Raw genomic sequence first — 23,103 nt, forward strand, 5'->3', positions numbered from 1 at the left:
TATTAACTGTATTATGATGTCTAATTTACTCCAGAGATGTTGCAGTTAGTTTTGTTCTTAAAGGGAAATATGTCTAAGGCACTGCAATTTTCTATGAAGTATTTTTTTCTTTTTCTTTTTACCAATTAAGGTGCTAAATCTAGAAATCACTGACCATCAGGGACACTTTTGTTCTCAAAAGTTATGAACACTTACTCACAATCTTACTTGTATGACATCAAGTACGCTATCACGGTCACATTTATGTTCTCTCTAAGATAGCTGTACTTAATTCAATAATGTTCCATCCATAGTGCTCTCAGTCAGTCCAAAGGGATGGAATGTTCCATCCTTGGTGCTGCATGATGTGAATCTCAGCCATGAGGAGAAGTTACTTTTTGGAGGGCCATTCCCTGCAGTTTGTAAGTGCAGGACACTGATATGTTTGTTCTTCTTAGCCAGGAAGCAGCCTGAGATCCTCTGGTAGGGCACTATTGACCATTCCAAAGTCTACTGTAGGTTGAAAACAAAAGAAGACTGGGCATATTCCATTAGAGCCCCTAGCCTTTGGAATGGCCTGCCAGAGGAGATCAGGCTGCAGATTCAGTGCCTCTTTTTAAATCCCTGCTGAAGACACACTTTTATAAAGATGCTTTTAATGTATGATTTAAAAGTATGATTTTAATTAGCTATCCTTTCTCCTGTCTTTGTTTATTTGTTAGTACTTTTATTGTATTATTTTATGATGTGAAGCACTTTGTTACCTGTATTGAAAGTGCTGTACAAAGAAAGTTATTATTATTATATCTGCTTTACTGTAAAATATGTATTTGTGATATTTTAGTCATTGTGTTTGACAGCCAATAGCTGCAGGATGGCAGTGGCAGATCTCTTCTAACGTTTTGGGTGTTGACTATAGAGCTCAGAATCATTTCAAGACATACTTGTCCTTTAATTAAAATAGCCATTATCTGTTCTAATTACATATCTTTATGTTTTAACATGTTTTTCTACTCAAATGTCACATTTACTATGTAAACACAAATATATTAATGATGTACTGTGTTTTGGTACAAATAAAATATTTAAGCTTGTCCATTTTTGTGAATATAGATAAATAAATAGATGGAAAGATAGATAGTCTGATTGGCCAATATAAGTAGGGGCGTGCCATGACTATTATTATGTCTCTTTCGTGTTGCTCTGTTAAAGGTACATCGCTGTTGCACCCGGACTTATGGATCAACAAATGTATCAAGCGTCATAGGCGAAAACGAGTAACTTCTGACCATGGCTCACAGCTTCACTCAGGAATATTTCCAGATTCCTTCCGTTACCAGAGCTTACACTACAGCTTGCGTTTTGACTACAGCAGCGGTGGTAAGCGACTGACGAGTAGCATCTATTTTGCAGCAGGCTTGCAGTTAACAACGCAGACCGTGCACAGGATGTTTTTTGAGTATTTGGTTAGAGAAATAATATACAGATACTCAAAGATGGGATAAAACAAATCAAGGGACATAACACATTTTCACCATACGTTATTTAAAGGTATACCATATTGAAACAGTGTAACTTCTGATGATGAGGAATTCATACATTCAATGTATTACCTTTCTTTGGGTTGTAGCAACTGGAGGTAATCACCCCATTTCAGCTTTATTTCAACCCAGACCTGATCATTAGAAGATACCAGGTAAGAGGAAACCTCTGTTAATAAACACAATGTATTCCTCATACTTAATGGGATAGTTCACACAAATTACAAAATGATACATTGGTTTCCTTACCCTGTAAAAAGTCTACACTCTTAGAAAAAACGGTGCTATCTAGATCCTAAAAGTGTTCTTCGGCTGTCCCCATAGGATAACCCTTTGAAGAACCCTTTTTGGTTCCAGGTACAACCCTTTTAGTTCCAGGTAGAACCCTATTGGGTTCCATGTATAAATCCCTTTCCACAGAGGGTTCGACATGGAACCCAAAAGGGTTCTACCTGGAACAAAAAAGTTGAACCAAAAAGGGTTCTCCTAAGGAGACAGCCGAAGAACCCTTTTGGTACCCTTTTTTCTAAGAGTGTATGGACAAGGTATGACAGCAATCTGTGTTTCCCTGTCATAACTTGTCCATAGACTGCTTACAGGATAAGGAAACCAATGTGTACTTTGGTAATTTGGGTGAACTATCCCTTTAATATTACTTGTGTTTTCCCTCTCTGTTTTGCAGATATGGCGTCTGATCACCAACTTCCTCTTTTTCGGCTCACTTGGATTCAGTTTTTTGTTCAACATCATCTTTCTGTATCTTTCATCTGGACATTTCCATGAGCAAGAACAACTTAAACTAGATTATTTGTTTTTACAGGGCAGTGTTTATTTGGAGTTATTGCGGTTCCTTTCCTTTACCAGACAAACAGGTATCGGTATTGCCGCATGCTGGAGGAAGGGTCTTTCCGAGGCCGCACTGCAGATTTCGTATATATGTTCCTGTTTGGGGGTGTCCTCATGACTGTATCCTTTACATTAGAACTGACACAATGTATCCAATGCACCCAGGTATTGAAGTAAAAAAAGGCATCCAGCAGTTCCCTGTTCTGTCACAGGTGTAGCCATACTGTGCATTCCTGAATAATAATATATTGTAGTCTCCAGTTGTTTTTCCAGTTAATAACCTCCTTCTATTGTGCAATGGTCTAGGTACAATTTTATGAGTATGTTTTTGAATTGTGATAGGCAGCAAAACATTTTATGGGTTGCCATGTGTTTTGAGCAAAGACAAATTACATGTTTATACACCTGGTATAATCTCAGGTTGGCATATTGCAGGTGTATCTTATGTTTATACTGGTGTCTTTAACTTGAAGGTCTACACAGCTGTTTGGCCTATTTGCCAACCTATTCTTCCTGGGCCAGGCATTCACCATCATGCTGGTGTATGTGTGGAGTAGAAGGAATCCTTACATACGCATGAACTTCTTCGGCCTTCTGAACTTCCAGGCACCATTTCTGCCCTGGGTGCTCATGGGATTCTCATTGCTGCTTGGCAATTCCATTGTTGTTGACCTTCTAGGTACAGTATGTTATCCGTCTCACACATACCCTGATATGGTAGTGAGGAACAATATAGGTTTTCCCCTACTTTAACCAAGCTGGCAGTCTACAGTGTTTATCTCTAGTATCTACAGAGCATAGCCTAAAATGTGTCCAGACAAACAATAATGATGTGTCCCCCTGGACATTATGTGTTGTCAGTTCCTTTATGTTTAACAGTCATTGCCTGGCCTATTTATTTTGTGATGTCATGTCATTAACTGTAAATGCTACTGGTTTGCTCCTCCACCTCAGGGATCGGAGTAGGACACATCTACTACTTTCTGGAGGATGTGTTTCCAAACCAGCCTGGAGGCAGGAAGCTGCTGATGACACCAGAACTTCTGTGAGTATCAGTATCACTAGTGTTGTTGACTAGTGACTCTGCCCTTTTCTCAAGTTTAATTTTGGCTCTGGCCCTTCAGAGAGTACCCCTCAAAGTGTCTGATGTTACAAAGCAATGTCAGTTGACACACATTGCACACTTGTTTGTTGTTGTTGCAGTCGAACCATGTTTGACACCCCAGAGGAAGACGCCGGCTACTTCCCTCTCCCTGAGGGGCAGGCTGGAGAGTTCTGGCAGGACCAAGGTGGAGACGGAGGGGAGCCCAATGACCAGAGGCAGTAGCATGGGGACCATCTAACCCCATATAAACCCAAGATATACTCCCAGCCCCACAGAAGAAACCAGGAGCCATCCAGCTGTGGATAGAGAGGGTTTACTCCTCAGAGGGATGTGGATGAAGAGCGCAGGAACGTACCATCTGTACAGTTCAGTGTGTCCACTGGGAGCCACTGTAGTGAGTTTTCATGTTGCAGACTTCTCTTTCACAGAGTGTTGTAACTACAAATATCTAATGCAATCATAGGCCAATGAGCATCGCAACCTTTCCATCACCACATGCATTTCAGGCTGTGGTACTTCTGGCACACAACCATTTGCCATTTCAAACAGCATAACACCTTTTAAATACAGGTGCAAACTAAATTCTTGCCTCGTCTTTGTTATGGACCTGCTGCTCGACTCATTCATAAATCTGCCGACTATCTGGAATCCTGTTACCCAGGGAACCTGCACCGTCTGCACTTTCCAACTGTTGCCTTTGTGGGTGAAGCACTGCTGCCAAATAGAAATCACTTAGCCCACCACCACCAACTGGGTTGTGCCAGGTGTTGTATGCGTGAACAAAGCATGCATAAAAGCCCAACAACTATGTAATAAGGCGGCAAACTTATTTTTACTCCCTAAATTAGTTTGATAACCTTTCATTTAATTGTATGGTCACTATGATTTAATGCAATTTACAAAGACATAACACTTACCAAAAGCAATCAAGATCATTTTACTTGTATTTTTGTAAGAATTATTCAAATGTACAAAAAGACAACAAATACAACATAACAGAATATATTGTCTGAGTTTTCCTGTGTTTTTCACTCCTCTGTGGGTGGGTAGAAGAGTCAGTGGTCAAAGTGGGAACAGGTTCACCACACAGGGGAAGGGGGAGGGAGGGAGCACATTATAGGGAGTGTTTGTGGTGGAGCTTTGCTCAAATAAACACATTGTGGGGGTGGAGGGGATGCAGGCTGAGTAGAGAGCTGAGGTGACCAGTGAAGAAGAGGACCTGCTCTGGTAAACAGGCTGAAGGAATGCCTGTGTTAATGCTGTTAGCATAACAATTCCCAACACTCTCGTACTTCATCAAATGGTCTACTGTCGGTCTTGTTGAAGGAGCAGGACATTCCGCTTGCATCAACTACCACGTGTTTGCCAGTCGTCTCATGCGCCTGTAATGCAAATGTACATGGAGAGTCAATATCAGTAACTGTAACACTGTTAACACAAGAAACACATTTTATTGAATGACCAGAAGCTGGGTGGATAGTTCCTTTTACCATACTTTGAAACAGGCAGCCCAATTCTGATCTTTTGTTCACTAATTGGTCTCTTGACCAATCAGATCAGCGCTGAAAAACAGCTGATCTGATTGGTCGAAAGACCATAGTGAAAAAAATAATAATAATTGGGCTGCCTGTGTGAAAGCAGGCTTTGGGTAAGATAGACGGGTTTGCTGACAACTTCACAAAAACAATGCGCACGCTTCAATGGGGCAGAAATCTGTGTGTTGTTGTGATTCTGGTTGGCGAGATAGCTAGCAACAATGACAAGAAGCTGCCATGTGGGGAAAATTGGTGGTTCGTTTCAGCTAGTTTTAGCTTGTTCTTGATACCATGTATTGTTTTGACTGGATGTTATGGTTAAAATTTGCTAGCGAGCTAACCAACAACTGTTTTAACCCATAGTTGCTTCTGTTTTGCCCCATAGTTGCGCAGGCGTCGGTTTTGTTGCTAAACAACCAACCCATCTATAGATCATGAGGTATATTTTTAGGACAGTAGTCCGAGGCACCACCCACCGAGTGTTTCTATCCTGGTCCCTGATTTTCTTCTCCATCTCTGCGTCTGTCAGTGTCTCCAGCAGGGGGCACCACTGGTCAGCTTCACCTGTGTTCCGGATGGCTATCTCAACCGTGGGCAGCGGGTTCTCACTGCACAGAGACAAAGAGCCACAACAAATGACTTGCACAACCATGAGACACAGCCAAACAGGAAAATAGCATGTTGCTGAAAGGGATATTTTAGGATAGGAGCCCAACAGAGGCAGAGGTCAGTGATACTGTCTTTGGAGTTACTTTTCACCTAATTCATACATTGCTTCACAAACAGACTCTACAAAGTCAAGAACGTCTATTACATTTCACCCAAATACAAAAACTATTGGAGACAGATCAGTCCTCTGTTACCAGCTCAGCTTTGAGTATTTGCTATACATATGTTAGAGACCCGTTCCGAGGACAACCTGACCCGTTCCGTATAGACCCAGTCGGATCCAGACCCGGTCCGAGTGAGGTAAGCAGCATAAAAGCCAATTTTTAAGCTACTTTATTATCCGTAGCTGAGCGATTAGATACCAACTAACTTATTTTGCCACACACGGAGGCTCTATGGCTCTATGACTGTAGTGCTGCTTTGATTACTTATGATTGTCGGACAACAAGGTACACGCCACTTGTGAAAAGCAAGAGCAGAAACATAAACATCATTTTCTCTCTTTCTTTACTGCAGCAGTTGCGTTCAGGTCTGTACGGGTCTTTAAGGGGAAATATTTTATAATTACACATACCTGAGACCCGTGACAATCATATCAGATCGGACCCAGACCTGTGAGAGAATTTAGAATTCTGGACCCGGACGAAGACCATCAATCTGTATATATTACCTGAAAGCGTATGTCCTCTGGTGCCAACTAAGTTGTCCTCGGATGCTGTAAGCGATGGTGGTGACAAACTCTCCCCCTAGACCCAGCTCCGAGCACAGTTTCAAGGCAAACTTCTCTGGGGAGTTCTCCCTTTCCGACATATCCCACTCAAACTGGTCCACCAGTGAGATGTTTCCAACGTGGATGTTTAGCTTATGGTGAAGATAAGAAATCATGTTTGATCTATCAGTTAAAGGTCCATTATGTGATTTCAGATAGAAATAAGAGTTATAGATCTGTCATTCTCATTGAAAGCAAGTCTCATACGTGGTATGACCTTTGTGTGATATTTCTATGATTTCCCTCCGTAAGTTTTGTATTAGCTCCTTTTTCTTTCGTTTTTTTTTTACATCAGGTTCAAACGGATGAAAATACAATATTTTCAGTTATTCAAAATATATTTCACAGCAGTTTAAAATTAAATCAGGAAATGGTGGAGCTATTTCTACAAATTGCGCCTTTAATTATAAGACACAGTCTACGTTTCCTAACTCTGGTCTCACCACATCGTTGCACACACAGTAAGTTGACATAACAATCTTGGTTGTACCTTGACGATGACCCTCTGGTCAGTCTGTTCATCCAGGATGCTATCTGTGGGATAGGACTCTATCTGCTGGCGGATGGCTGAAGCGATGGCCGGGACGAAGGCCAGGGGGTTCAGGTCCAGGTCGTCACACAGGATCTCCGCAAACATTTCAGGAGTCATGAGCTTCTCTGAGGAACAACAGCATGTATAACAAGAGGACTTGAACTAGGACTGAGAAAAAAAGGTGGTTGGACAGAAGATGACAAGAATGTTGTCATGTTGAAATAACTGTTCTAGAAAACTATGAGATATAAAGGGATTCAAATACCATCGTTATGGACACCAGTTTTAGACTGTGAAAGCTACAATGCAATCCTACCGTTCATATTCCAGGTGAAAGCATCCCTGAGCTTCTGCCCCTCTATCTCCATGTCCAGTCGGATTGGAACCAGAACCTCAGACTGGGTGGCGTTCTCATGGATCACTGCAGGATCATGGTCATCAAAGCTGTGCATGGGAGAGAGAACAGCCACACATTGGAAAGATTGTTTCAAACAGTTTTGTTTACATTATGATTGACTATGATAGGCCTTTACATCAGAGTTAATCTGTTCTGACAGCGGTTTAGGTTTTTATCAGGCTCACCAGAGAGGGAAGGTCCTCTTCTTGTCTCGGCCTAAGCGGCTGCGGTTGATAGTGGTGGAGCAGGGGACAGCGTCCAGGTGATGAGAGCTGTTGGGCAGTGTGGGGACCCACTGACTATTCCTCTTACCCTTCTGCTCCCTGTTGGCAAGGCCAGACACCGTGACAAGTGAAGACAATATATGAAACAAGACTTATTGACTACAATACCTGGACCATCAAGGGCCAGGCAAAATATTTATGAGAGAATGCATAATGATGATGGCAATACCTGAGGTAGGCTGGGGGCTCTGTGCTGATGGAGATAGCTTTGTACTTCTCGTCGTTTCCTTCAAAGATCTCCTCTACCTCTGATGCCTTCAGAAGGGTCACACTGGTAGCTAAGGTTGTGTAACCATGATCTGATAGCAGTGAAGAAAGGGCTTAGCAATTAACCACATTACAAGAGTAGGCCTTCGTTATCCCATATTATCGTTTCATGATCATTAACTAATTAGTTACTAACCGTGTGATGATTCCACTATTTTCTTCCGCTCCTCCACTGATGCCAGTTTCCTCCATAGTGATGGATATCTCTTATACAAGGAACCTCTGAACATACGCAGGTAATTTCCTACCTAAAAGCAAAAACGTCAAATTGAGAAAACGTAAGCGCTTGCTAGCTAACGAGGGCAGCATCTGTTACTGTTGTGTTATCGACTAGCTAGCTACTGTTGCTGCTATCTCTCGCCTCGGCTAGCTGCTAACGCGCCGGTAATTATCAAGCAAACGCACCAAACTGTCGTTACTAACGTTGGTTATACTATAGCTAAATTACACTAAATGACTCATCTTAAAATATACTATAACCAAATAAAATACTAACCTCTGACCCAATCATATAATAATCCCCATCTTCTTCAAGCTGGAATTTGACAGGTTTTTGTCCAAATGTCTTACTAAGCGCCATATTGGAAATGTAACAACAAAGATCAGCGCTGATGAGCATGCGCATTGTGTTAAACACTAACTGGCGCTGCGAAATGACGTCAGTATCATGGGTTCCTTATCTAACTTCTTTGCTTGTCTCCTTTCCTTCATGACCAGTCTGGAGCGCCAGAGAGAACATAACGAATTCCGTAGTCCAGTAGTGATAAGAGACTGTAGCCTATTATGTTCATCATCTTTGATGCTTTCCTGTGAATATTCTTCTATTGCTTTCATTTATTGTGTAGGCTGTATGAGAGCTTCAAACTGTTGATCCGTTTATACCAGGGGTGAGCGTTACTAGCTATCACATCTGCCAAGGAAGGAGCCATCTCCTCACCTCAATTGAACTAAATTACACCAAAACAACAACGTTAAATAAGTGAGTATTTACTTTTATAAACTTAAGTGTTTATTTGTATTTACATGAGTATATAATCATCTATAATTACAGAAGAGAGGAAATAATATACAATGCATAACAAAATCTTTCTGTACAAACCAATAAATAATGCCAGGTCAACAAAGACGTAAAGAAATACAATTCCATAGAGTATGACATCTCAATATTTTGTTAAATAATTAAGAATAGAAAAACATGAGAGACAAGACACTGCAAACACATACAAAGGTTTTAACTAAGTTATAATGGCAATGGCAAAAGATACTGCAAAATAAATCTGCAGAGGAGGACCAGTCATTCCAGGTAAAGCAAAGCAAGCTCCAGTAATTATGAATAACACCACAAAACAATCAGTCAAGTGGTAGTAAACACAGAGAGTTATGTAAAGCATAAATTATACTGAACCCTTTCTTTGAAAAGAGTCAAAGGACTGTTACTATTTAGGGAAGTGGTCCAGTTTCTCCAAGGGTAACCAGTAGTAACCGCACTGCCACCTAGGCTTGAACAGTGTATCTGAGGTTCTTAGAATGGTGTTGTTGTGTTCAGAACATAACACTCAGAAATGGTCATCTCCCCTAGAAAATGCAAGTGATAGAGAAATGAAACAAACATTGTCTTTTGAGAGTGACAGACCCCCTCTCATCTCTTTGGCACATATAGGGGTAAACCAGTTGCCACCTTTTCTCCATGCCCTGAACACATTTCTACCACCACATGGACCTCTATCTATTCTCTATCAGGGTTGACTTTTACTATTTAATTGTGTCATAATGGAGAGCGAGACAGAGAGAGAAGGGTCGTGTTCCTCTGCTCAGACATTGCTGATGCATGACAGATCTTACAATGCCTGGATGGGTATTTTATGTGTCAGCTAACCAAATCATATGTTATAGCAATCTGGTTCCCGACTGCACAGCCGATGATGTGGCACGCAACCATTGGTTGATGCATGCAACGTCTGAGCAGGGGAACACGACCAATGTGTGTTCACAGTGTTCAGCATAGAAGGGAGCCAATCAGAGTGATCGGCAAAGACCCAATCACAGTGTAAGTAGCAAATTACAGTGACAAAGCACAGCATAGATAACCAATCATTATGCTATGTAGGTCCCAAAAGAACAGCCTCTTCTCCACCCCTTCCAGGCCACGGATACAAGAGGTCTGGATAGTACACATCACAGGGGAGTTTCCACCATATTGCTTTCCCCTACCTCTATGATTCTATCATGGTCATCAAAGAAAGGACAGTTTTAAAAAGCCATTTAAAGGGGTTGGGACCAGCATGCAGCACTGAGCAATAAAGGCATGTAATGTCAGTGAAATGACAAACATCTTTTTGTCCGTATTTTCCATGACATAAAACGACCACAGAGTTTGTGTCATTACCTCCTCTTGCATGCATGGGGCAGGCATTGGGCAGCCATAAGGGGAATCATCAGGCAGTTACAGATTATACATGATACCACTATCCTACTGTTAGTACAGAGATGTAAACCATTGTTATCCATACAGAGATAGTCCAGTAGGGACGGGGTGGTATGAAATGCCGTCATCGGAGCCCCTGAATCACTTAGTGATACTCAATACAATGCCGTCTTCGGAGAGTCCCAAAGTCATGCCTGTCCTCACCCCCAAAAAAGTTTGTAAAAAAATAAGGAATTATTGACCTTTTATAAAATGTGCATTTAGCAGCAGCATAGCACAGTAAAAAGTAGCAAACAAATAGCCTAACTGTAATGGTAACATCATCAAACATAAAGGTCCATTGCAAAGTAATGCTGATATTATACTGTGTGGGTATTTTGTAAATATCTATCACTCCTCACTGTTTATCTCTTTTTTTTTTTTTTTTTTACACCAACCCTCCTTAATCTTTCAAATGCTTCTATTGAACATATTGAGCCCCATTGCAATATCCTTATTCCTTGTTGTGGTTATAATTCAATAAAACAAGATGTATGTCTCTTAATAAAGTGGACACTCCTGACACCTTGTTTTCTCTGAAATGATCACACACCTTGACCTATATTCAATATGTCAGCGTCTGCATTAAACTCTTTAAACTTACAATGGACCACCTTTCCATCTATTCACAGTGGAAAAGGGCCACATCCCACCAGGAAAGCACATCAGGTCTCTTTGTCCAGGTCTCTCTTGAAAATGTATTTTATCTCACGAGACTAACCTGGTTCAATAAATCTGGCCACCATTGTTCTCTGTGCCTTCCTCTGTGCTCCTCAGTACAACATTTACCAACACCACTCTAATCACCACACAGTCAGAGAGAGTGTATAACGTGGCCATATGTACGCTATACACTCTCTATGATATACCATTTGTAAACACCACTGACACAAACTTAGGCACGAAAGGTTAGGGACAGCACATTGTTAAGCTCCCCTTCATCAAGGCCTGAGCCAAGAAGACATCAGTCTGATACCAGTAAGTGCTTTTCCTGCTTTGCTGCCTGCTTGTGATGCATGCAGACATGATTTGTTCTTGTTTTCCACTGGGCTCCGTCTCTAGTGTAGTTCTCAGATCCTTTAGCTTAGGTGGATTTAGAGGGCCTTAATCCATCAGACTGACAGAGCTGGGACACTCGTCCTCAGAAGATCCCTTTGGCGATTTTCAGGCCCTTCTGCTTCATGCGGGGCAGCGTGGAGCTGGCTACACTCTTGGCCCGGCCTTTCTTGGACAAGCCACGTTTCTTCAGCACAAAGTCATAGTTGGCGGTAGAGTTCATGGCATAGAAAACGTTGGCATTGTCTGGGATCCGCAGCTCTATGTGGTGAGAGGAGAGGTATATATTGTTAGTAAAAACATTAGTTTTTCATTTAAGTAATGAATAAATTAGGACACTTTTGTCATGACTCCTGGGTGAGGATCAAAGGTCTCAGATCAGCTTGGCAAATGGCTGACAACAACCAGACACTCTTACCCACAGAAGAGGGAGGGGGGCTGTGCCGGTCTTGACACCTTAACACTCTTCCATAAATTAGAGAGTAGTATAATCTATCTCTGGCCCTCTAGTATGGTGAAAGGAATGTGCTTTGTCCCCCAGAAGACTTTTGCAGCCAAAACTATAACGTCCAAAAAGTAAACACTGGAACAATATTCCTAACATCTGAATGTTTGGAATGATCAGTCGGGATCTAAAGACTAATCATGTCATATTGTTTATTATTTTGTGATGTCATTAAAAATGTTATAACAAAAATACTGTAATTTGGAAAGTATACACACTTTATCTGTCAAATTTACATCCAATATGTTGTGTATATAATATGGAGAATTACGAGAGTATTTTTGTTAAGCTAGGAATATGATTTTAGTTTTCTAACGAGATCATACGTTTTCATATAAGTTATGCATGGTGATTAGACACACCCCGAGTGAGCTCAGAGACCGTGTCAGCAAGTAGGAACGCCCCTTTTACCAGAGTGCATAAAAAGCCTTGGTAACGAAATGTACATTAGACCAGAGAACATGGAGACGGTAGTCCTATTCTCGCTATACACCAAGTCACTTGGCTCTGTCATATCCTCACATGGCCTCTCCTATCATTGCTACGCTGACGACACACAACTAATTTTCTCCTTTCCCCCTTCTGATAACCAGGTGGCGAATCGCATCTCTGCATGTCTGGCAGACATATCAGTATGGATGACAGATCACCACCTCAAGCTGAACCTTGGCAAGACGGAGCTGCTCTTCCTCCCAGGGAAGGACTGCCTGTTCCATGATCTCGCCATCACGGTTGACAACTCCGTTGTGTCCTCCTCCCAGAGTGCGAAGAGCCTTGGCGTGACCCTGGACAACACCCTGTCGTTCTCCGCTAACATCAAGGCGGTGACCCGATCCTGTAGGTTCATGCTCTACAACATTCGGAGAGTACGACCCTGCCTTACACAGGAAGCGGCACAGGTCCTAATCCAGGCACTTGTCATCTCCCGTCTGGATTACTGCAACTCGCTGTTGGCTGGGCTCCCTGCCTGTGCCATTAAACCCCTACAACTCATCCAGAATGCCGCAGCCCGTCTGGTGTTCAACCTTCCCAAGTTCTCTCACGTCACCCCCGCTCCTCCGCACACTCCACTGGCTTCCAGTTGAAGCTCGCATCTGCTACAAGACCATGGTGCTTGCCTACGGAGCTGTGAGGGGAACGGCACCTCCGTACCTTCAGGCTCTGATCAGTCCCTACACCCAAACGAGGGCATTGCGTTCATCCACCTCTGGCCTGCTGGCTCCCCTACCTCTGCGGAAGCATAGTTCCCGCTCAGCCCAGTCAAAACTGTTCGCTGCTCTGGCACCCCAATGGTGAAACAAGCTCCCTCACGACGCCAGGACAGCGGAGTCACTCACCACCTTCCGGAGACATTTGAAACCCCACCTCTTTAAGGAATACCTGGGATAGGATAAAGTAATCATTCTACCCCCCCTTACCCCAACCCACCCCCCCACAAAAAAAAATAATAATAAATAAAATAAAATAAAATTGTAAAGTGGTTATCCCACTGGCTATAAGGTGAATGCACCTATTTGTAAGCCGCTCTGGATAAGAGCGTCCGCTAAATGACGTAAATGTAATGTAAATGTTAGAACTTTGAATCTCAACACTAGGTGAAGAAGATAAACTCACTAGACCAGAACATTGCCAGTCTGCAGCTGTCCGTGTAAAGGGATCTAGAACTTTGACTAACCACATGAGGTAGGAAGAAGAAAATCCAATCTCATACAATCATTAGAATGCATCTGAGTATCTGTTCTATTTTAACACTCCACTCCAAGCCAGGACAACTAAGAAGGACATTGTGACCTCTGGTGGACAAGCAGAGCCTTACACCGAAACTGGACACTAAAACCTACTCCTTCCCAAAGAAGGATTGATTGGTTTCAACGGAGAGACGACGAACAAAGACATCTACACGTAAATACATTAATGACTTCTTACCCAAACGGGCGGTGGTTTGTGAGCAAAGTATTATGATTACTTTGAGGGTAGCTTCCAAATGTATCAACGATAAGTTGACTCTCTCTTTGTCTCTCCCTCTCCCCCTCCCTCTCTCTTCCTTACCCCTCCCTCTTTTGATAACCAAGCAGTCATGCTGTTAGTCCACTAGGGACTTTTTCTCATGTATTATGTATGTATTCTGTGTTATTATTTAGTTAGCTAGTAAATACATAATTAAGCCAATTTGTGTAGTGCTGAATCATAAGTAAAGCTGGGGTTCTTGCGGATCCAAGAATTCTGTGACCGTTCAGAATGAGACTGATAAGAGGTAATGATTGATACGTTGAATGATTTATACATATTGATAGGTAAAGACCTTTTAGAGTTTAATTCGGTAGATGGTAACTCTATAAACAATTTATTCCGTAGTGCCCCAAATCCTAATGAGTTAATTGTTACATGATTAATTTAATTGAGTAACAATTAAACATAGTTAGTTGATTCGATAAATAACAGTCATCATATTAATGAAAGTCATGTCACGACACTATACAAGATGAATGGATTAGAGTGAGTCAACAACAAATGAATATACTATTAACAACAATCTATTTGAACGATAATTAGATTTATATTTTGGGGGGAAATTATCATATGATATTACCTTTTTCTTCAGAGATTTTTTGCATCAATTCATAGTCCTCTGTTTTCTCTCGCTCCAGGTTGTGTTTCACCATGGCTTTCCTGATGACTGCTGGTGTCTTGTCCTGACTGGTCACCTGCACCAGAAGAAGCAAAATAAGTTTTTTTGTTTTTGGCTCAGACATTGTTAATTGAATCAACCGTCCACTGCTAACAATTTACATTTTGAATCTATCTCTCTGTCTTACCAGGATGCTCTTGTACATGTTGCCGTTGTCCACGTCTAGGCTGACTCTGATGATGCAGCAGTCATCCACCTGCTGGTTGTAGAGGGGCAGGGAGAGTGTGGAGTAGCAGGACACAGCTGAGACGGAGCGCTTGTGGGAGCGGGAGGCACCTGGGAGAGGAGTGGAGGAGGACACAGAGGAGGACGAGGCGCTGCTGGAGCCCGAACCAGAACCCATCCCTGAGGTGTCTAGAGAAGACAGGGAGGTGGACTCCCAAAACTAGAGCGAGAGAGACAGAGAGAGATAGAGAGAGACTGATTACAACCATTTACAGTCCACAGAACAAACTTCTGTTGCTGCTATAAACAAATAGAATGTGGAATATGACAGTAAAAAGTATGAATATGAGGATGAGAAACTGTTTGTAATATGATGAGAGTGCAGCATTAGTGTAAGAATCACAGTGATATTCTGGGACTGGTAGATGGAAAGGAGTGAGAGAGGAGGTTAGAACAGAAGAAAAAACCCCTGTGATGAGAGAGTTGGAAAGAGAAGGCTGGTGAGTGAAAGTACCGTGGAGTTGGGATCAGGAGTCTGGCTTTCTTTCCCCAAAGCAGAAACGGAATGTTTTACTGAGGATGTAGAGGTCTATAGAGGGAATCAGAGCCACAATCAGCCAAAGTCAGACAGGTAAAGTAAGTACATGGGTCAGTGTCAAGTCACATGGCCCTTATCACATAGCCCTTATCCTCAACATGGCCCTTACAGAAGATGAATTCAAAGACATGGAAATGTCAGGGCTGAAATTGTTGCAGTGATGCTGGAATTTCAGTATTTCAGGAAGAAAGAAAATCAAGGTGGATGTGTGTGGCATGAATCATGATGAGATGCCTCTGCATCTGGTGGGAGTGTTCTCCTCCCCCATGTGACCTTGGCCCCTCCTCCTTCTCACCTTTCTCTCGTGGGCATCCGGTGAGTCAGACAGGAAGCTGCCGTTGACATCCTCCAGGTCAGATCCGCTGGAGCCGGCTGAGGTGACGCTGAGGGTGTCCCCACTATCACCTCCCCCTCCCTGGTACGGTCTGAAGTGGGACTGGTCAAACAACTTGGAGTGGGAGCTTCCTGCACTGCTGCAGCTGGCTTCAGTTAACTGCCGACTGGAGACAGAGGAAAACACATGGAGACGTATGAGAACAGGGCCCCATAAAATATAATGAACTGTACAATGGAAAACACCAAGTAAGGATGTATGCTCAAAATAAAAATGTCATTATTATTAATTTGCAACTATAATTAACATAGGCATAGTGTGAAAAGTTATCTATACAATATGGGACTTACTCGCTCCAGCGTTTCATGATGCCTCCGTTTTTCTTGGCTCTGATAGTATTGCTGGATGACTCTGACAGTGGTTCAATCTCACAGGACAGAGTGTAGCTGTGGGCAAAATGCATGGAAATGACAACACTATGCCCATATACATTTCATTATTTTCATTTACATTTCATAAAAATCTTTAGGCCTCCTCACCTCTCTGCCTCACTGAGTCTCTCCACTCCTGAGAACCACTCCCTGAAGAGGCTGTCCTGGGTGAAACTGTAGTTGTTGGATGCCAGCTGCAGTAGCTTAATCTGAGCTATCACCTCAAACTCCTGCATAGAGAAAGAGAGAGAGGGGGCGGGGTGAGTCTCCAGCCAGTCACCTCTGATAGGCAATAGCCACAATGCCGGCGATGTCTCCCTGTTTATCAACGCCTATTTATCAGAAGCAAGAATTTACCTTTCGTCGCTTCTCAAAGTTGATGAGTCCACTCTGGAATAGAGAACAAAGAACAATTAGATGTGAACAGAGAGACTAAACAAGTAGACTGAAGTGGCTACTGGATCCAGAGATAGATAGCGATAGACGCTCACCTCTGTGTAGTCTTTCATAGCCGTGTCCATCATGACCAGGTCAGTGAGGAAGGTGCCCAGGTAAGGAATGGTCCCCTGCATCACCCCCTATGACAGAGGCATAGTCAGAGAGAGGTTTGATGAGAGTGCAGTGACCACAGGCTCCATGAGCAATAACAATGCTCTCATTTCACCACTAGATGGCACTACGAACCCAATAACAGCACTCAAATATAGCTGGCATAAAGTGGTTGAAGTTGGCATTTCATGATAAATTAATTAACTCCAAAAAGATCTAGACTCACCAAGTCTCTCTGCTGTTGGTGTCTCCTCTGTGCTCGTTTAGGGTTGATTTCCAGGGTAGCAAATTTGGATGTGCCCTCCTACAGAGAGAGAGAGGAGAATCTGGTTTTACAAAACTGTGCCTAGAACAGTGCAAAAACTAAATGGAAACACAACTGGTAATGGCCATGATTACACTTTCAGAAGAGTAGACATACAGGACTGAACTAATTCACTAATTTATGAATGAGAGGAAGGGTTACAGCTTAGTTAGCTCTAGTGTTTCTGTGAATGATACAAATCAGGGGGATTCTTCACCCAACCTAACCGGAGCTTGCAATGCTACACAGGCCTGGTTGGGCTGGCCCAGATAGATAAAGCAATAGTGGAAAGTAGGAAAGGAGGTAAGTGGGACAACACCTTGGAATTTCCCTTACAGGCTCATGCCTCATCAGGGTGGGGCTCTTTTCTGTACCTGCCAACTGCCTATGACATCAACAGGGATTCCCTCTGAGCAAGCACAGGTTTCCTCCCTCAACTCACAGCCAAGAACCGTAAGCTTCAATGTTAGGGTCAATTCAAATACCTGTCTAATAGCCTAGGAATGTGGATAGCCATACCTCTTGGAGAAACCCTCTGCTTTTTGCAATCATAATTGTTTTGTATGACAGCAAAGCAAATTCACTATTTCACCAGTGAAAGAATATGCTGCAAGTTAAAGAGTAACTTATGCAAAATTGGCATAACAATGGCGAGGGCACTTCCTATTTCTTTGTGCAGGAATGTATTCAGGTGAGCAGACTAAATGTTTCTCTTGGAGGAATCAGATATAACTGAACATGTTGTCTGCTATCTAATCCTATGTGGTCTTAATCAAAGCGAATCTGATCTGCCTCTAGTCCTGACAGAGGCACTGAGCTTCATGTTGAAAGAGTAAAATATTCATGACTACTGCCACAGCCTACATCGCTGGTGACACACTTCAACAGGCATGCGGTTACGCATCTCAAGTCCTCTCAAAACACACATACACACACTGATACTTGCACTGGTGGATCACATACATTTTAGAGAGAACACTAGAAGGTAAGATTCTATACTGTGATGTACAACTCATGATGAATGATAAATGAGCTAGCAGCTGAGAGGAGACAAGGTGTTAGCTAGTTTGTCTATTTATGTTCAGGTTGCTATGGAGACCCAGCTGTAGAGATAGAGAGGAGAGTCAATAGAGCAGTAACTAGTTTTCAAATACACTTTTCAGATACCCACTTCCTGTTTTCAAATGCAGTTAATATCTTAAATATCTATTAGCTGCTGAGTAACATTCAGGTGAATTATGCGCACAATGGTCTCTATATCCAGTTTAACACATTCAGTATAAGAGGCAGGTGGAAAAAGCCTAAACGAACACAGGCACATTTTCACATAGAGTAACATGAGGGACAACATGTAGACATGTAGGTAATTTGTACCAACTATTGTCTCCACATCCACTTACACATATGGGGCAGGAGGAAAAGGTCTACACAAACACAGACACACTGTACCACATACACAACAGCCCACAGTAGTTTGTACAAACCCATTACACAGATTCCAGCCTCCTGTAAGTTACAGTCAGGAGTATGGTTTTTCCCTCTGATCATTGACCCACCTTGACCAGCAGCTCTCGGCTTAGAGAGTAGTTGTTGTCATCTGAGAAGATCTCTGACAGCTCGCGGAAGGTGCGGAAATTCTCTCTGTTGGCAGAATGAGGTCAAAAGTTCAAAAGTGGCAAAGACAAACATAAACCACCACTGCAAAAGCCCTCCAAATAACAATGAAATCTTAGCTTCAACCATCAACCCAACCAAAGACCCATGTCACTAATTATGTTTTTCTTGAACACTAATTATGTTTTTCTTGAACACGTAACCTGGCCATGAAAACTCCCTGGTCCAATGTATAATCCAATAGTAAACCCTCCAAACCCAAGCCTCAGTCACTGATCCCCTGTCTCACCTGGACACCTCATCCCAGGTCCTCTTGAGTCGGTGGAGAGAGTTACACTGCAGGGCAGAGAGAATAGCTCGCAGGGACGAGAAGTTCTTGAGGATACGACATTCCTGAACACAGCAGAAAGAACCAATAGAGTGAGAAAAACAGCATGACCAATCATCCACAACTGACACTAACTGCTGAGTGATTGACCCAGAGAGTGGATCTGATGCCTTACCCTGGCCACCTCTATCCAGCGCTCCACCAGTCTGGCTCGCTGGGTGGGTTTTAGACAGGGGTTGCTCAGGCAGGTGGTGATGACACAGTTGGTGACACAGTTGAACTGGGCCACTGTGGCCCGAATGGTGGGGGCCAGGTGCTCCTTCCCCTTCTTATCCCGCTGGGACCAGATGCCCCCCAGGCAGTGGTAAGGGACTACCTTCTTGAACAGATCCTACAGGGTCATGTCAGGGGAGTGTGTTAGTGTGTAAGGGTGAGTAAGGGTGAGCACAAAGCACAAAGCAAGAGCAGTTGAAATTGAAGTTACTTGAAATTGAGGGGAGAATGTCTCACCGCATCCATGAGTGTGAACTGCTCGGCAACCATGATGGGGTCAAAGGACAAGAAGTTCAGGGCAGGAAGCTCGTCCTCAAAACCACTCTCTTCCTGTGTGGCGAAGGGACAGCCAATGTGCTCCACTGTAAAGAAAACACAGATGAGCTAATAATCAGACTGCCTAAATGACTGTCTATAGTTCAGCACAGGCTGAACACTTCAAGCATAAACATCATCCCCATCATGTCTGATATCGCTGAGACACAGACAAGCACCAGTTTAACCCTATCCTGGCTCTCACCGTCGAGGTCGGGCTCACACTGCTGCCTGCGGTGTAAGAGGGCCAGCAGGTTGCGTGCGCGGCGCTCCAGGTCGGAGCCAGGGAAGTGGTGGTGTAGGTAGGACATCAGGTGGTGTAGACAGCTATATTGTGGAGGGCTCCAGAAGTCCTCTGAGTACTGGTCCAGCCACGCCCCCAGGATGGACGACACAGTGCTGCAGGACACAACCCAGAGGGAAGAGGCAGGGAATGAGGAGACGTGCAGATGACAGAGAGGGAAGAGGCAGGGAATGAGGAGACGTGCAGATGACAGAGAGGGAAGAGTGTATTGTACAGTACGTGTGTACACTGTGCACAAAAAATGAACATATCAAAATGTTTGATAATGCTGGTCTCCCCAGACACTTACTTTCTGAGCTCTGTGCTGTCATCCTGAGTGTGTCTGTGTACATCTATCCCAGGTTGGTTCTGTAGCTTGGCATACCTAAGACATGAAGGACACATCTGTCAACATTACACTGTGCATAGTGTGTTTTTATATGTATGTGGTTATGTGTGTACACATGTACGTGTGGTTTTAGCTTCATGGCCGTCTCTGTACCTGTTGAGTAGGAGGTCCAGCACCTGCTTGGTGGTGGCGAAGGAGCGGTAGGTGCAGAGGAAGATGGTGACGTAGGTGGAGTCCTTGCCCCTGAACGCAGACACCATGTATTCCACCAGCCTCTCCAGCGTACCAGCCTTTATGGTGCGTACTTTACACGTCTCATACAGGCTGAGAGCAGAGTCTGTCTCCACGCCCAGCCATCGCTGTCCCTTACTGGCCGACTGGTGCAACTGCACCTTCCTCAGGGTGATGGTGAACACTGCCCCCTCCTCCACCTCCTCTCCGATCTCCTGTGTCGAGTTCTACGGGAACAACAAGACAAAGAGATGTGATGGTCTGTCAGAAATACATTTACAAAGATCGGGCCCTCCCTCCCTCCCTACATGTGTGGCTATGAATAACAATACTGTTGCATCAAACAGAGGTTGCTAGATACACAGCCCAACAACACAGGCTAAAGCCCATGCTTTACAAACAAGGAATTAACACAAGCTGCTTGCTCAATGAAAGAGAGCTCTGTACCAAACAGTTGTTGGTTGTTGTCACCATTCATTTTTTCTCCAGCTCTCCAACGCAGAATGATGTGGACAGTAATGGTACATTCAAGGACTTTACAGTGAGCATCCCAGGCACTTTACCCAGATAGCAAAGACAACATCGGTTTGATTACTTTGCGGCTTCCTCAGTGGGGGAGTGGTATGTACACTAATCAAGAATCACACAGGCATCAGTCATACACCTACTTATGTATCTGTAGCACATTATTCATCAGAACCTTTCGGTAGCTAGATATATAGCAGCACCTCCCTCATACATTTCCTGTTAGTCATAGCCTACACTATGTACTCTCTCACCTTCAATCACACAGCCACTCTGTTTTGCTTGGTTTCCATGGAGCTGAGCAGAGATTCGAATGCAGTTCCAGTGCTATATTACTAACACTGATGCAATCTATTTTTGAACAGAGGAGTTTACTGTACGTGGTTATAAATCATTTGTAACGTGTTTGTATGGCTGTGTTTGAAAGCAGGCGCTGAGCACACAGGCCTTGGACTTGACAGTGAGAGTAGCCCTTATCAGCTGAGCACACAGACGCTGCTGGCCTATCAATCTAAACCCAATGGAACACAGCCCTGCTCTTGACATAAGGACAACCTTTCTCTCTCTATGTTAATGGACCAAGGCCTAAGACAACTTAAATCAGACCTATTCAGATTCACTAGGTCTTTAATTTAAAAAAAGTATAATTATATATAAGATTATATATAGATTAAAGGGTTACAGATACCATTTGGACTGTATGTGAATGTATACAGTGATGACCTGTGGCAGCCTGTGGTATGGCCGTGCCACACAGGACCTATTTACAACTGTGGAAAGTCAGGGAACTCTCAGAGGCTTTCAGAGACCAGGTTACCATGGACACCAAGGGGAACTCCCAAATACCCAAAGTAACAGGGCATAAGTAGGGCCAGGAAACTGACATACAAGCGAGAACGGCTTCCCCCATTAAGCCTTGACCAGTCATATCCCCTCTCTGCCTGACTCATAGCTTAGTCATCCAACAGAGGTGGCATTGGGAGCCCTGGTAACACATACACAATAGTAGTATGCCTTTCATGGTCTTAATTCCACGTGTCTGTAGTTCTAACAGAAGAATAGACACCGACACACACACACACACACACACACACACACACACACTATACAAAATTTGATTCAGGTAAACTAAGAAAGACCTTTGTCACCATCTTGTTGACAGACTTGTATTATTCTGGTTCATATTTTGTGAGTACTCGACTCGTTCATATGATGATTTTATCAAGTGTTGAAAGGCTACTTGAGTATATGTTTTATTAAGTGTTACTTCTTAAGTTGGCTTATCAAGTGTTGTACTTGAGCACACACTAATAGAGTGGCATCATACATTCTAATAAATAAATCCTTATTATGAAAATAAAAACCAAAAGACTGACAAACAGGTACTGCGCTGTCATAAGAGAGTGATGATTACACGAGATACTAGACAATAGTGGGAAATCCCTATAGGGAAGAAAGGAAAGGAGCCTCACATGAGGAAGAACTAAAGTCAAACAAGTCATGCAGTTTATCAGAAAGCGAAATCTAACTGGAAAGTCAGTCAAAAACGAAGGAATATAAAACTAGCCTGTAATGGACTGACTGAGGACCTCTCCGTAACCACAACAACTGCAACATTTGAATGGGTTCCATTTCACAAGATCACTTTTTATGCAAGACTGCATCAGAATGAAAACTTCTATGGGGAACTTCCTCTGTCAAAGCATGTCAACAATGAGTGGGCATATTAATGGTCTCATCTACGTACTGTACATCCCATCCATAAAAAGAATCTATCTGGAACATGTTGATTCAGTCAGTTAGAAGGCTTATGAATAGCATGTACTGAGGCTGTAGCCACAATGACCACATAAACAAAGCATTGATCTTTGGACTCTGAGCTAGTGTCAACAGAGACATCCATCCTTCAGTCATCAGTGGACAGATGATCAGTTCTATACATGTGCCTGAATACACAATGTCACATGGCACAATCACAGCTTATGTAAATGCACATAGCATCGCTAACCATCTACTTTTCATAATTGTATTTCAGTAGTGTGTTGATAGTGTTGGTTATTTGGAAACTGCTGGCCAATCCACAACTGGTTTGATAATAATCATCCTCTCCTCCAGCTGTTCAGGGAATGACATAGAAAGTCCCCACCAGAAAGAGATGCTCCAAAA

At 43.1% G+C, this 23,103-nt stretch overlaps 3 protein-coding genes across 6 annotated transcripts in view; 1 reads left to right on the forward strand and 2 right to left on the reverse strand.

Annotated features, from left to right (window-relative positions):
- Nucleotides 1–1,182: 1,182 nt before the first annotated feature.
- Nucleotides 1,183–4,292, forward strand: derl3 (derlin 3). Its single transcript, XM_041900791.2, has 7 exons — nt 1,183–1,359; nt 1,610–1,675; nt 2,203–2,276; nt 2,393–2,486; nt 2,850–3,045; nt 3,321–3,411; nt 3,570–4,292. Exons 1-7 carry the CDS (start codon nt 1,270–1,272, stop codon nt 3,691–3,693), a joined length of 735 nt encoding a protein of 244 aa, XP_041756725.1. The 5' UTR covers nt 1,183–1,269; the 3' UTR covers nt 3,694–4,292.
- Nucleotides 4,293–4,388: 96 nt separating this feature from the next.
- On the reverse strand, nt 4,389–8,539 carry LOC121584724 (SWI/SNF-related matrix-associated actin-dependent regulator of chromatin subfamily B member 1). Its single transcript, XM_041900790.2, has 9 exons — nt 8,421–8,539; nt 8,061–8,172; nt 7,827–7,956; nt 7,559–7,696; nt 7,293–7,420; nt 6,935–7,101; nt 6,346–6,536; nt 5,483–5,614; nt 4,389–4,853 (listed from the first exon to the last, which is right to left on the reverse strand). Exons 1-9 carry the CDS (start codon nt 8,502–8,504, stop codon nt 4,823–4,825), a joined length of 1,113 nt encoding a protein of 370 aa, XP_041756724.1. The 5' UTR covers nt 8,505–8,539; the 3' UTR covers nt 4,389–4,822.
- A 363-nt stretch (nt 8,540–8,902) lies between these two features.
- Nucleotides 8,903–23,103, reverse strand: part of LOC121584722 (ral guanine nucleotide dissociation stimulator) — a 32,067-nt gene continuing 17,866 nt past the window's right edge. For all 4 annotated transcript variants that reach the window (XM_041900787.2, XM_041900785.2, XM_041900784.2 and 1 more), the window contains exons 2-18: nt 20,335–20,639; nt 20,143–20,217; nt 19,755–19,948; nt 19,472–19,596; nt 19,137–19,352; nt 18,923–19,026; nt 18,576–18,660; nt 16,942–17,019; nt 16,658–16,744; nt 16,524–16,556; nt 16,275–16,396; nt 16,086–16,181; nt 15,697–15,901; nt 15,318–15,392; nt 14,766–15,023; nt 14,540–14,654; nt 8,903–11,705 (exon numbers count right to left, since the gene is read on the reverse strand). In XM_041900787.2, coding sequence (XP_041756721.2) covers nt 11,530–11,705; nt 14,540–14,654; nt 14,766–15,023; nt 15,318–15,392; nt 15,697–15,901; nt 16,086–16,181; nt 16,275–16,396; nt 16,524–16,556; nt 16,658–16,744; nt 16,942–17,019; nt 18,576–18,660; nt 18,923–19,026; nt 19,137–19,352; nt 19,472–19,596; nt 19,755–19,948; nt 20,143–20,217; nt 20,335–20,639 — 2,349 coding nt within the window. In that variant the 3' untranslated portion in view covers nt 8,903–11,529. The remainder of the gene's footprint in view (nt 11,706–14,539; nt 14,655–14,765; nt 15,024–15,317; nt 15,393–15,696; nt 15,902–16,085; nt 16,182–16,274; nt 16,397–16,523; nt 16,557–16,657; nt 16,745–16,941; nt 17,020–18,575; nt 18,661–18,922; nt 19,027–19,136; nt 19,353–19,471; nt 19,597–19,754; nt 19,949–20,142; nt 20,218–20,334; nt 20,640–23,103) is intronic.

The sequence above is a fragment of the Coregonus clupeaformis genome, chromosome 16 (genome assembly GCF_020615455.1).
Source record: "Coregonus clupeaformis isolate EN_2021a chromosome 16, ASM2061545v1, whole genome shotgun sequence".
NCBI lineage: Eukaryota > Metazoa > Chordata > Actinopteri > Salmoniformes > Salmonidae > Coregonus > Coregonus clupeaformis.

Bases quoted from the DNA above. Each gene is read 5' to 3' on its own strand.
- derl3 (XM_041900791.2), top strand. From the start codon at position 1,270: ATGGCTCACAGCTTCACTCAGGAATATTTCCAGATTCCTTCCGTTACC. The intron at 1,360-1,609 runs GTAAGCGACTGA...TTTGGGTTGTAG, and splicing joins TTTTGACTACAGCAGCGGTG to CAACTGGAGGTAATCACCCC. The intron at 3,412-3,569 runs GTGAGTATCAGT...TTGTTGTTGCAG, and splicing joins CTGATGACACCAGAACTTCT to TCGAACCATGTTTGACACCC.
- LOC121584724 (XM_041900790.2), bottom strand. From the start codon at position 8,504: ATGGCGCTTAGTAAGACATTTGGACAAAAACCTGTCAAATTCCAGCTT. The intron at 8,173-8,420 runs GTTAGTATTTTA...TTTTGCTTTTAG, and splicing joins ATTATATGATTGGGTCAGAG to GTAGGAAATTACCTGCGTAT. The intron at 7,957-8,060 runs GTTAGTAACTAA...CACTGCTATCAG, and splicing joins AATAGTGGAATCATCACACG to ATCATGGTTACACAACCTTA.